We start from the raw sequence: 14,453 nt of genomic DNA on the forward strand, positions 1-14,453 counted from the left end.
AAGAAAGGCCCTGCGCTCCTGAAGGCGGATGCCAACCAACGTGGAGAACCTCAGAGAGAAAGTCCGTTTTCTCCAGTCACTCTGGAAACACTGAGCTGGTCTGGGGCTCACAGAGGCAAAATGCTGGCTGTGATCCAGGGTCCGCGATGCTTCAGAGAGGCCCCTCCGGTACCGACCACCAGCCGGCCTCAGCCAGGTGCGTGTGGGGATGTTGTTGGGCTCGAGCCCCCGGCATCTGAGCGCTGAAACATTGCACACTGCGTGGGGTCACAGGCTCCTGAGTCCTGCCCCCACTTCAAATAATTTTCTTAAAAACATGAGGATGCCAGCTTCGGCTGTGAGTTCACAGAGCAGTACGTTACACCCGCTCACCAGAAAGGGAAGGTTTGAGAAGCAACAGTAGACGCCACCACAGTAGTTTTTTAAAAATAAAAAAGAAACTTTAAATCCCTTGCATCTTGTATTTCTCTGGCTGTTGGCTGAGAAAACAACAAAAAGAACTTCATGTCCTGCCTTGGACCCCGCGGCACAGATAGGACGAGGGCAAGAACGAGTGAGAGCCCTACTGAAGCGCTCAAAGGGCTGCAGTGGCTCTACCCGCAAGGCTGGCCAGAGGGGGCAGGGAGCTCCAGCACGGCCCCCAGGACAGCGCCAGGTGGGGGTCCCACAAGCCTGGGCTTCACCAACAGAAGCCCGTCCCCTCCAGGCTCCGATTTGGGCGGCCCCTAAAATGGTCTTGACACAGAGATGAAGACAGCTGGTTGGTCGTTTCTGTGTTGGGTTATTTTTACGGGACATCACTGAACATTCCACGGGAGACCAACAAGCCAAAGGCAACATTTCATCCATGGCTTTGAATGATTTATTTCAACCCTCGGCTTTCTGGCCTTAAAGAAACAAATCGCACACAAAATAAAAAACATTAACTCCATCAATGCTGGGAGACAGCAAGCTTAAAAAGGCCAAGAAAGTGTCAACTTAAGTTCAACTTACAAAGAAGAGCCTGCATGGAGCCAGGAAGCGCTGCATGGTGCCACGTACATACCTGTCTCTGCCTCCGGCCCAGACATCTCATGACCCTGTCAGCAAAGTGTCTTTCCTGTCTCCACCTTGTCCATCAAGACACCCACCTATGCTCCCCTACCCAGCAGCCGTCGCCACCCCACCGTCTGCTGGGAACCCCCTCATCCCCTGACACATCTGGCGCTTGAGCTGCCCAGGGTTCTGTGGGGTACTCGCCAGTCGACCACTGTCTTAAGCGTGAGCAGCCTCCTGGCCCCACCAGAGCAGTTGTAACAGATGCCAGCTCTCCACTCTAACCCTTTCTTTTAAAGAAATGCCACAGGCCCATGAAAACCTCCAGGCAGGGAAGCCAAAGCCACCCCAGCTTGAAGAGAGCGGAGGATTAATGCCAGGCCGACATCAGTGAGGACGTGGGAGGGCCATGCCTGACACCAAGGGAGTCTAGGTCCACAGGCAGTGCTGTTGCAGTGGCCAGATCACAGTCTGCCAGCACGCACGTGTTGGGAGGTGATAGTCCGCACCAGGGCAGGAACACAACCCCCACGGCAGATGCTCCAGGTGGGCTGGACTTTTGTTTAGTCGCTAAGTCATATCTGCCTCTTTTGTGACCCTGTATACTGTAGGCTGCCAGCCACCTCTGTCCACGGGATTTCCCAGGCAAGAATACTGAAGTGGTTGCCATTTCCTCCTTCAGGGGATCATCCCCATTCAGGGATCAAACCTCGGTCTCCTACACTGCAGGCAGATTCTTTACCTCTGAGCCACCAGGGAAGCCCTTTGGGCCCAACTTTGCAAAGGGCACAGGTGTTGGCCAAGTCCCTGGGGCAGCCATGACAAGTATGTGCTGACCACAGACCTCCACCCCCTGCAAAGGCCTGAGGCATCCGGTAGGCCCCAGGGTCACAAGAGGCCAGAACTCTCAGGTTGCCGCTCTACCATAAAGTGTGGAAGGCCGAGGGCCACAGGTGTGTGAACAGGGATGACCACCCATCCCCCAAAAGTTCTGCAAGAAAGAGCTGCTGCTCCCAGAAGAAGGGGCCACAGCCGAGGTCTGCACCACACCAGCCAGCCGTGATGGAATGACAACAGAGGAAGCCAGCAGGGGTACCGGGCTGCCAAGGCCTCAGGACAGGGACAGGAGGGGCTCAGGCCTGCAAAACCCGTCTTCCAGGTACAACTTCCTGCAAGTCCAAGAGCTGCTTCAAAATGGGACAAGGTTGGTGAGCGAACCCAGTGCACCAGACATCTGATCACACAGCCCTGACTTCTGTTCTTCTTAACCAGTTACAGACCCGCCAGGAGAAGAAACACAAATAAATCCTGACATCTCAGGCCCAGTACTTATGACAAAACCATAGACTTGGCCTGGGGACCACGTGTGACTCCCCAGGGCCCCCAGTCTGTTGGGATCCCCAACTCAGAACCAGAGAGAGGTACCGGCCCAGAGTGAAGGTGTCCCCTTTCACTGCTCACACCTGAGACTGAAGACGAACATGTTCAAATACAGCTCATACCTAGAGGCAGGGGCTCTGGAGTCTGCCACGTGTACCCCAATTCAGGTCTTCAGTGCAGTGTGATCAGGGCATGGCAGGCACCCCAGTCCTGAGGCAGAGGTATCACATTCTGGGTGAGGTCCCATGGATCCCATGGGTATTTACATCCCTGTTTCAGGAGCACAGTGGTGCCTTCGGACCCTCCCGAGGAGGCTGGTGCAGCTCCGGCTCAGAGCTCCATTGCCTCCCACCAGGCCCCAGGTCCAGGCGGCCCTGCTCCCCCTGTTGGCTCCCAGCCACAGTGTCAATTCCAGGTGGCAAACCCACCCCTCTAACTCAGCCCCACTGGAGAGCTTCTCCAAGTTCTTGAATTTTCAACATAAAGGATGAACTGGTGATGACAGATAAGGTTTCTTTTCAACTAGCTAAGGGCCAGTAGTGTTTCCACGGTCACTGCTTATCCTTCTGAGGATGTTTCTCAGAACACTCTTTGGTGCCTTTCTCCAGCACAGCTACGATGGGCCCATAACCTGCGCCCCCCACCTTCCCTGGCTCTTCCGGAGGTCCAGGGCCGGGAACAAGCACCTCAGTGCCGACAGCACTCAGGCAGTGGGGCAAGTGGACTTGGGCTGACACCAGGTCTGTGTCATCCAGGAAAGCAGTAGCCAGGCTCCTGGGACAGCAGGGACACACCCCAAGCAAGTGCCCTCCAGGCCTGAGGTCTGCGCACCAGACTCCAGTCACATTTCTGAGTGTGCCCCTTGCAAATCTCATTTTTCTCAAAACATGAAAATTCCACACTGAGAAGTAAAACAGCAACACATACAAATGGTATGCCACAGTCAGATGGTCCACCCCAGGACTGATCCACAATGCATCTCACCAGAACACTAAGTCCAGTGGGGAAACCTACCATCTTCTCTGCACGTGGTCAGAAAGCAGTTAATATGATTCAATGTGCTTTCCAGTTTTAACAATCCATATTAAAACAGGCACAGATAGATGCTGCTTTAACGTGATTCTAAGTGTGCTCACATCTACAGAAACGTGGGGGTGTTTGAATGCACATGTTCATTTCTGTACATGAAGCCAAAACCAGCATTACATGTGACGATTCAACACTACAAGCTGTCCCAGCTCAGCTGGGAAGACAGCGAGCTGGTCCTCCACCCCCGAGTGCCACGGGGAGAGGCAAAAGACAATATGGACGAGAAACGACCAGAAAGGGGGAGGTGAAATTACCAAGAGATGCCGTAAGGGCAGTGGGTAAAAAGTCGATAAATGAGAACCTACAACCTCCCTATGTACAAACAGTCGGAAAAGCCAGAGGAAAGGGAGGTCCCACTACTCCCAACACACGTAGCAGACAGAAGCTGGTCCAGCAGATGGAGACGGGGAAGGTGGGCTGAGAGCAGCCGTGGCAACTGAATGCCACACCCCATTATTGCACCGGGAGGCTCACAAATACACTCCACAGATTAGCCAGGGTATCAAGGGAATGATTCTTCCTAAATTTATCTACAGCTTCAATGAATTCCAAGTAGACCAAAACTAAAAAGGTGGATTTATTTTTGTTAAGAGTCAGATCAGCTGATTGGAACATTCACATAGAAAGTAAACAGGGAAAAAAAAAAAAGAAAGAAAGTAAACAGGGAGTTCCCTGGTGGCCTAGTGGTTAGGATTCCGGATTTTCACTGCCACGACCTGGGTTCAATTCCTGGGTAGGGAATTGAGATCCCACAAGTCATGTGGTATGGCCAAAAAAAAACCAAATAAAGTCATCAAGAACAACCAGAAACATCATTAATGAAAGAAGAGAGATTAGAATTAAAACATTCTCAGAGCCACACGACAAGGCAAGGGAGTACCATCGCAAGGCTGGGTAATTAAAACAGCACGGATGGCCACATCACTGGACAGAACAGGCAGGAAATTAAAACACAAGTCCCAAACAAGCCCAAATACATACAGCAATTTAATACACAGAAGCAGTAACATCTCATACCAGTGATGGACTCACAGTGTTCTGACAACTAGGTATCATCTAGAAAAAACTGAGGGTACCTACTTTGTTTCTTACACCAAAATAGAATACAGATGAGTCAAAGACTAAATGAGGGACTTCCCTGGTGGTCCAGGGCTTCACGACTCTACACTTCCACGACAGGGGGCACAGGTTCAATCCCTGGTCTGGGAACTAGGATCCCACATGCCATGTGGCACAGAAAAAAAAAAAAGTAAAAGATTTAAATGGAAAAATGAAGTTCTGGAATTACTACAGGAACTGATGGAAGAATTCCTTAAAATAACACTGGCATAGGAGGGTCATTTTAATAATGACTTTTTTTCCTCCTAAAAAGAGTCTGTGGACTAAAACATTGGGACTTCACAAACTGGGAAAAACATTTGCCATTTGGAAGGTAATGGACTGACTGCCTCATATTATAAGGAGTTCCTAAAAGCCACTAAAATCCCCAATTGAAGGCACTGGTGAACCGCTTCGGCAGCTGAGACTTGAGGAGTGAGAATCCAGAGAACATAGGCGGGCACCACCCCCCAGGCCAGGCTTTTCCTGGTCAGCAGTGCTGGGCACTGGGACAGCACAGCACTGGAGCACTGGCCTGGAGCTGGCAGACACACAGGGTGAGCCCCAGGCTCCCCACAACCAGAACCGGATTCCTGTAGAAGAGGAACCCTCCAGGAGGCACCCATGTTCTGCGCACAGCTCTCCCTGAGGCACGTGCCAGCCACCAGCTGCGCCGAGTCATGCGGAGAGCAGCTGCCAAGAGGATGAAAGCTAAGCAGAGAATTTAGCAACCTGCGGGTGATCGAGCTGAGACTCAGGAAGGGCTCCACCCTAGGAGTGAAGGCAAACCTGACACAGATTGCTCGCAAGTGGACACAGGCCTTCTGCCCATCCTCTGTCTGCTGGACACAGGACATCATCCTCCGGGGACCGAACGATTTCTCACACCTACCCCCATAAACTACCAAGCACACCGGGGGATGGGACCAGGCCCCAGAAAACCAAGTGGGTGCAAAGGATCAAAATAAACATCAACTATCTGAACAACAAAAATAACGTCTTGTAATGTTTAAAATACACATAAAATTAAAACACATAAAAACAATAGCACTGAAGGCCGAAGACAAAGATAAATGGAGTTAAAATATTGTTGGATGGTCGCTTCGTCTGGGAATTAGTAAAAGAAAAACAAGTAATTTATGGTCAACTCTAATAAACCAAGGATTCTATTAAACTGCCTCGTATAACCACTAGCAGAACAGGAATGAACAACACCAGCTAAGAGAAGAATAGAGAACAAAGACTTTAAAATGCTTGATTTATCCAAAAGGCACCAAGAAAGAAAGAAACAGAAAAAAGAACAGATGGGACAAATAAAAAACAGAGTAAGACGGAAGCTTTAATCCCCACCCCCCAAATCGGTATTAACTGTAAATAGTCTTAAATACTCCTATTTACAGACTGGATAAAAACAAAACAAATCAAAAGCAAACTATATGCTCTTACCCAAGACATAACCTTAAATATAAAGGTACAGAGATATCAAATGAGAAAGGATAACAAAAACTACATTATGCAAATATAAACCCAGAACAAACCTAGATTAGCTACACTGTATCAGACAAGGCTGCTTTTAAGGAGAAAAGCATCTCCAAAGACAAAAAGGGACATTTCATCTAGAAAAGGGTCAGTTCAATAAGATATAACCATCTTAAAACTGTAAGCTCCTAGTAACATAGCTTCAGGACAAAAAGCAAAACTTGACAGAACTAAAAGACACAAGAACCTTTAAATAATTCGAATGGAAATTGTCATACCTTTCTCATAACTGATACACAAGGAGATTAAAAAAATCAGTCAGAATACATAAAAATCTAAAAAAATCATAGCAAACTCAACTCAACCACACAAGGGATGTGCTCTGCATCCAACAACTGCAGACAGCCAGACAGCTGAACATCCATTGGAATCAACCACCTGCTGGACCCCAGCAAACGTCCGAGGACTGAAGTTCTTCAGCTCATGTTCTCAAACCACACTGGAACTGTGCTTGAAATCAATCAAAAAGAGTACTAGGAAATCCCCCAAAGTTTGGAAATCTAAAGAAACCACTGGTGAAAATCAGTTGGAGTCTCCAGAAGGCTGCAAACGGAGGGGGTTCTGATAAGGAAAGGTCTGAGACCTGCCTCAGGAGAAGCAGGGCAGTCAACAGCAGGGCTGGCTACCTATTTATGTAGGACCAGTGAAAAATAAAGACATGGGGTCTTTCGTCCAAAAATCAAAAGTACTAAAATGGTTTCCCTTTTTTCTGTGGTTTCTCTCCCAACTTATTACAGTGTTTTTTGTTACTTAATGCTGTTCTAGGAAAAATTGACATTTTAGTGTTAAAATAAATAAATAAGTAAGCCACTGGTGAAAGGAGAAATACGGATGGAAATTAGGAAAAGTCGCAAAGTGAATGATGATGTCAAGTCTTCAATCGACAGTTTGACGGAACCCCAGTCAAACACCAATGCTGAGAAGCCACTCCTAAAACTGAGTTGGAGGACTTCCCTGGCAGCCCAGTGGTTAAAGACTCCTGGCTTCCACTGCAGGCGGCATGGGTTCAATCCTTGGTTGGGGAACTAAGATTCCACATACTTCATGGTGCAGCCAAATTTTTTTTTTTTAATTAAAAAAAAAAAAACTGAGTTGGAAATGCAAAGGACTAATAATAGGTAAAACCACCCTGAGGAAGAATAAAGCTGCCAGCATCAAGACTCATTACAAAGCCTCAGCAATCAACACAGCGCTAGTGTGGGACAGACGGACAGACCTGTGACAGGAGTTCCCACTCTCACACGTACACAGGTGACTGACAAAAATGGTGCTGGAGCAAGAGGGTGCTGCTCCTCAGAGAACCACCCAGAACATGACCCCTGACCCCTGCCACACACCAGGCACCCCAGATGGGCATGGATCTAAATGTGAAAGAGAAAATAAAAGGCTTCTATGATATGACAGAGTACACTGTCTTCAGGACCTGGGGATAAGCAAACATTTCTTAAATAGTACATCAAAAGCACACAGCAAGGGACCTCTCTGATGATCCAGTGGCTAAGACTCTGTGCTCCCATTACAGAAGGCCCAGGTTTGATCCCTGGTCAGGAAACTAGATCCCATATCCTGCAAATAAGACCTGGTGCAAATAAAAAAATTTTTTTCCTTTAAAGTACAAAAGCAAAAGAAAAACTCAAAAAACTGAACGACTCTAAAATTAAGAACATCTGCTGATCAGAAGAAAGTGAAAAGGCAGCCAAGAGTGAGAGAAAACATTTGTAATATACATGTCTGAAAAAAGTCTTGTATCTTAAATCTTTAACAAACCTCCATAAATCAATAAGAAAAAGACAACTCATAGATTAAAAAATGGACAAGACTTGAAAGGCACAAAAGAAATCCACACAGCTAGCAAAGAGTATGAAAAGGTGTTCAATGTCATCAGTTACCTGAAAATTACAAATTAAAATCCAAATGAGGTATTGCTATACATCCAGTGGAAGGGCTAGAGACTGAAAAAGGGACCATAGATGTCAACGTGACTAAAATTCCAATATGGTGCCTGAGGACCACTTTAGAAAGCTGGGTAAAGTCTGGAAAAATCTACCAAGACTGGACAAACATAACCCCAGGACCCAACAATTCCACACCTAAGAGAATAGCCAACCAAAGTGCACACAGGCTGCACCAGAAGAAGCAGGCAGAGCAGCCCGTCCCAGACACTCAGCTCTGGGTGACCGTAGACTCCTACGTGGATAAGCATATGGCAGGGAGGATGGGCAGACCACCCCTGGCCACCCAGCAGTAACTTGGGATCTCAGGTGTGAAGCTGAGGAAGGAGGCCAGACACTCACCAATACTTCCTGTGAGGCTCCACTTTCACTAACTTGAAACGCAGGCAAAATTATTCCAAAACATAAGAAAACAGGCAGTAACCTCTGTGGAGGAAAAACTAGGGCGGCCCAGGGAAGCTTCGAATGCTGGAATGTTTTGCATCTGCCCTTAAGGTGGTTCTGTGACTGTGTTCACTTAGCCACATGCTCTGGTGCCTCAGATGGAAAAGAATCTGCCTGCAATCTGAGAGACCTGGGTTCAACCCCTGGGTTGGAAGATTCCCTGGAGGAGGGAATGGCTACCCACTCCAGTTATTCTTGCCTGGAGAATTCCATGGACAGAGGAGCCTGGCAGGCTATATAGTCCATGGGGTCCTGAAGAGTCAGACATGACTGAGCAACTAACACTTTCACATTTTTCACTTTCAATTAGCCAAAATATATCAAGCTATACGTGAGATTTATGTGCTTTGCCTTACGTATACTATGTTCCCAAAGAATTTACCAAAAACTCAACAACGCCATAAAAGGTGAGCAAAAAGCATGGACAGTTCACGGAAAGAGAAATGCCCACCTTTACTTCAGGGAAGCCAAGACTTGCCATCACCCTCGGGTTGATGGAGGGGAGAGGCCAAGCTCAGCTGCAGAGCTACGGCACTGACCCATACACGGGCCCTTGAGGAGAAGCTCCTGCTCTGAATCAGGGATCCCAGACCCAGGTAGCCTTCTACAGCACTTTCTCAAAAGTATAGAGGCGCTCGTGTGCACACATATTCACTGTGGCTTTGTCTGTAACAGTGAAAGCCTGGAGAGGTGACACCAGCAGACAGTCCCCAAGGACTTTCCTGGTGGTCCAGCGGTTAAGACTCCACACTCCCAATGCAGGGGGGCCTGGCTTCGATCCCTGATCAGGGAACTAGATCATGCCCACTGCAACTAAAAATCTTACATGTCAGATAACTAAGACCCGGGTCAGCCTAATAAATTAAAAAAAAAAAAAACCCACAGTCTCTAGCAAGACAGTTGCAGGTGACCTCAGCAGAGGATGGAGTCAGGGTCATGGAACACTAGGGGCACACACGGATAATCCAGTCACCAGACAGACAGGCAGGGAAAAGCTGTTCAGTACTTGACACTCAGATAAGCTTGGCTCGGTTCAGCAGCCCTGGGGTGCAAGGCTGCTCACCGTGGCATAGCCCCACGTCTCCCAGACCTGTGGGACCACGATCCTTTTGTGTAAGGAACACAACTAGTTCACAGTAGCCTTCAGACAACATGCCCTCCTGCTCTGCCTGACCCAGCCCCACCAGGAGTGGGGCTGAGAGCACTGCTCACCTGGGAGGAGAGAGAGTTCTTGTGAATCTTCTTGTAGATCAGCGCTGGGCAGATGAAGCAGATGAGGCTCCCCATAGTGGCCCCCGTGAGGCCCAGGATCGTCTCCACTGGCGAGAGAGCGAGGGAGGGGTGAGCGTCCAGCAAGCAGCGTGAGGAGCCGTCTTCCCGCGAGGACCCTTCTACGCACGCTGCTGGACAGCGGTGAGAAGCAGGGCACAGCGTTCTGTGCTCACAAGGACAGCTGGGGTGTCCCACCTGACGCCGTGATGAAGGGGTGCGTGGGGCCAGGAGCCTCGGGGAAGTCTCCCCTCTGAACCTCGGCTTCCCTGCCAGCGAGGTGAGCTTAACAGCACTGCCGGCCCCTTGCTGGGCCCACACCACTGCTCCAGCTCCTTGTGGAGTGTCCGGGCAGCCAGCGGAGGGCCTCTGGGCCAGTTCATCTTACACCACCCGACCTGGTGCCCAGCGAGTGACCCAGCAGAGCCTATCCTGGTTTGTGGGGAAGCCAGGAGTATGGGGGCCTCGGGGTTGCTGCCTGGAGGGTATGCAGGGCCCACTGGATGTCTGAGGACAATAAGCTTTGTCTGTGCTGGAGCAGGGGCCTGCCCTTTTCCCTCAGTGACATGTCAACAAAATCAGGAGTCGTAAGTAAGGAAGGAACTGCTTGGTAACCGCTAACTCACACATCAGGCCTGGACCTCACACCACAGCTCCACCCACGTGTTTGTGGTCCCATCAAGCTGCAGTGTTTTCTACCAAGCCTTTCTCAGGGAGTCAAAGAAGAGAGCACCCAAGAGTGTCTAGACCTATTTTTTTGACCAAGAGAGGACGGTGGTGAAGACTCTGGGTGTCTTGGTTGAACACCCAAGAGTAAGGGGTGCACAACAGCAAGACAGGGTCGGGGAGAGCGGGATAAGCCGGTGGGAGGCCGGTCACTGGAGCAGCCACCCTCCTTACCATTTGGGATCATCATCCCACCGACCATGGTTCCGAACACAACCGAGAGGGTGAGGGCTTTAAATCGCAGGGGCGGCATGTAGCCTCCAGCAGCGAATGTCCCATCTTTTTGCTATATGAAAGAAAATAAAAACAAGATTTAGAAATGACCAATTTCCTCTCCACTCTCCTATAAGCACGTCCCTAAAGGGCTCTGCCAACACCCCAGGCGGGTCAGCCTGGGAGGCAGCGAGTGAGCACTCCAAGTACAGGCAGCTATGCCTGAACGTGAACCTGCAACCAGAAGCTCGGACCCCCAGAAGGCCCAGGCTGCTCCTCACAGCGGCCACGGGGATAACTTTGTTCTGAGAAACTCGGAACAAATCCTCCCGCCCTCCTTTTAGGGCAGTGCTGTGACAGAGATTTTTAGAAGCACCGCATAGCACAGGAGACAGAACACAGCCCCACTCACAGTAACACACAGCAAGTTTCAGGGTGCAGAGGGCCCCCCATGTGCACAGACATGCTCAGTTTTGCCATCCTTGTCTCTAGCAGGTGAGTCCAGGAAGAACACAAGGGGAGAAGTCACAACATGCTACAGTCAAGCCCAAGAGACCATCTCTGGCCTCGGCCTCCGCGCCCAAAAGCACAGGGGCACCGGAAGCATCTCATCAGGCTGTGGTGGGAGGCGATGGGAGAGAAGCTTCTAGAACAGCACTGTGCACACAGAAGGGGCCAACCGTGATTACTGTTGCCGAGCTAGGAAAACATCACTCAAGTGAAGCTTCAACCCTTCTCAAACTACAGTTTGGAGGCACCCAACGTCCAGAATTGACTAGCAATGGTGGCTTTCTCAGAACAGACCAGAGAGGGAGGGTGTTAGGTCTACACCTTCTGGCTCAGAATCCTGCAGAAATTTCCCCAGGAAACACTCTAAGAGCAGAAGAAACAAGCAGCTACAAGCATCAAGGGGACACAGGTGTTATCTGTGAGAGGTCAAGGGTGACCAGGAGACGTCAAGCAACGACCAGGAGGTGAGAGCAAGGGCACAGTGACGCTGGGGGTTTCTATGGATACACGTGGACTGGAGACAGGAGAAAACACAGCGAGAGGAAATCTGCAGAGATGCACACAGACGCTGAGGGGAGCAGAAGGGGTCATTCACGTGAGGATGCAGACATGCAGGTAAGCTTTCCACTCAACATTGGCTTTATCACCACTACTGATTTTCTAATTTTTAAAATGATAAAAATGTGTTACATACAGAGACACAAATGCTATTCAGATATGAAGTACACGTATGCATCAAACGAGGACCCCAGGGCTCCATGAGCTGGCCTGCTGTGCCCCCCAAGGGGACAGAGCCTCGCGTGGTGCCCAGGTGCCTGAACAGCCAACAGGGGCAGGGGGCTCTGCCTCAAGGTGCTGGCCTTGGTGGCAGAATCCGAGGGAGGCTGACTCGACCACGTGCCGGCCACTAGAACACAAGCCCAGTTCCGGCTGTCCCAAGTAGCCACCTTCCCTGCCTGCCTGCTGGACTCTCCCCTCCCCGCCTCTGTGGCCTAAGCAGTTCAAATGACCGCCAGGAGTCCTGGCTGATGCCGTAGACCAGGCTCAAGGACTTGGGCGGGAACACAAGAACCACCACAGAGAGACAGGGCCAAGCCCATGCCCTCACCCTGGGGCATGAGACACCACACCGGCACCACCTGTCAACTGGGCAGCAGTGAGCGGGGAGTCTGGGTTCCAGCTGTACATTTGAAAACTGCTCACATAGGACTACATGGAGCTGGGCCTACACACACGACAGCAAACGAAACTCAGCCTCTCTCAGGGCTCAGATGTCTTCTGTCAAACTGTTAAAACTTTCTGTTACACGAACCTAAAGAGAACGGTGGCCTGACCCCAGCATCCATCGGCCCACCTGGCCAGCCATTATACACGCCTGTCAGTCAAGCCGGCTCTCCTGAGTTCCCACCTGCTCCTCTCCCACGGGTTCATGCTGAAGCAAGCCCCCGATTTCCCACTACTCCTCTAACGGGGGGACAGCAGGGCAGTCACAGGACACAGGCCTAAGCTGCTTGGACACTGAGCATGACTCCACGTCTCCTGCAGGAATCAACCTGGCCTATATGGGGCTCTTTTCTCCAAAGTTGGTTGGTTTAAAAAAAAAAATCCCTATTAAAAGATTCCATTTTAACTGGAGTTTCTGATTTTTAACTAGGAAAAGCTCTGCCTGCGACTGCCCAGGAAAATAAGGAACTATAAAAAGCCACTGGAGGACAATGTAACTGAGGCCAGGACAGCGAGGATTCTGGGCAGAACGCCATCCGATGGGCCCTGAGCACCTTACCTGCTGCTCGAAGAGCAGAGTGTTCAAGGCCTGTCTGCAGGGCAGGATCATCATGGGGAAGCCCACGGCCACGGACATCATGAAACCCACACGGATCATCTCGGTCACCAGGTTGGAGGGGAAATGCATGAGCACGTTGCCCTCGGTGGCCTCAGTGAAGCTCACGTAGCCGAAGAAGCCCACCTGCGGGGGAACAACAGCAGGGGACATGTGGCAGGAGGGGCACACCCTCCCTTGAACAGCCTCGCACTTGTCACAAGCAGCTGCAGCAGGACGAAGGCCCGCCAGCTCCCGGCTCATACGAGTCCTCTCTGATGAGCGGGCGGAAGCCCTGAAGGTGAGAGTCCCACATGGCTTCTCCCTTTTTGGACAGAGAGGCACCAAGAGAAGGGAGCTGCCTGCTTGGAAAGTGAGCAGAAGCATGCCCCATGAGCCCCACGGAGGGGCTGGATTTAATGGGCCTCAAAACCCAAACCCGGGAACCACGGGGTAAACTGTGGTTCCCACAGGCTGAATGGATAACAATCATATGGACCTTTTGGAAAAAACGACAAGAGTGGCGGAACCACAAGGTTCAGGAAAACAAGTCAGACTCTCAGCGAATTTATAACTCTATTTGCCATGTAAGAAAACAATGAAGAAAAAAAAAAAGAAAACAAAGAAGAGAATTAAGAAGACTGGAGGGGAAACATGAACTGTGTCTGCATCTATGGCCTGGAACTTGTGATTTTCTTTCTCTGCTATTTCTCACTGCTGCACCACCTTTCTGCAGTGAGTCAGCAGAGGTCGTGCAGAGGCTCCAGGCCCTGGGTTGAGGTGCCCACGCTCCTCCGGGGATGGGGACACCAACACCACCTGGAGAGTCAGCTCCCTGCCGGCCCTGGAGCTGAGTGGAGGGGCAGAGCTGCCCTTCGGCCACGGGGATGGGAAGAAGCAAGGACAGGCCTGCACTGGGGACTGGTGGAGCTGGGGGAGGGAAAGGGGCACAAAAGGCTTCCTACCGTGACGTAGAAGGTGGTGACCACGTTGAGGGAGGAGGCAAAGATGGAGCTCATGGTTTTCACTGATGGCTCATCCAGGCTGTCGTACGTGGGCAGAACCTGGCTATAAAAATAACAAGCAACTTCGCAGAGCTGATTCCAGAGACAGACATGCCTCTCCCAGGCCCTCAGCCGAGTCTCCAACGCCTGCCTTCCCACCGCGCCGGCCGCCACCAGCACTGAGGCTGGGCTTGCACAATAACGTGGACAGCACTCGGCGCGCTCCCTGCACGCACACTCTGTAAACACTTCAGAAGTGCCACAGGATGAAAGGCCGTTTGTTCCACTGTAGCAGGAGCGTGACCGCTCCGGGGAGCTCCGGGCTGGTCTAAGCAGCCCGTGTTTACAGGGGAAGCAGGAAGCAGTTCAGAGCGT

General features: G+C 50.7%; 1 protein-coding gene across 8 annotated transcripts in view; it reads right to left on the reverse strand.

Moving 5' to 3' along the window:
* The window catches only part of SLC38A10 (solute carrier family 38 member 10), a 40,798-nt gene that overhangs the window by 13,615 nt on the left and 12,730 nt on the right, over positions 1 to 14,453 (reverse strand). For all 8 annotated transcript variants that reach the window (XM_020875711.2, XM_020875708.2, XM_020875714.2 and 5 more), the window contains exons 7-10: positions 14,040 to 14,142; positions 13,039 to 13,221; positions 10,707 to 10,818; positions 9,750 to 9,856 (exon numbers count right to left, since the gene is read on the reverse strand). In XM_020875711.2, the coding sequence (XP_020731370.2) occupies positions 9,750 to 9,856; positions 10,707 to 10,818; positions 13,039 to 13,221; positions 14,040 to 14,142 (505 nt within the window). The remainder of the gene's footprint in view (positions 1 to 9,749; positions 9,857 to 10,706; positions 10,819 to 13,038; positions 13,222 to 14,039; positions 14,143 to 14,453) is intronic.

The sequence above is a fragment of the Odocoileus virginianus genome, chromosome 17 (assembly GCF_023699985.2).
Source record: "Odocoileus virginianus isolate 20LAN1187 ecotype Illinois chromosome 17, Ovbor_1.2, whole genome shotgun sequence".
Lineage (NCBI taxonomy): Eukaryota > Metazoa > Chordata > Mammalia > Artiodactyla > Cervidae > Odocoileus > Odocoileus virginianus.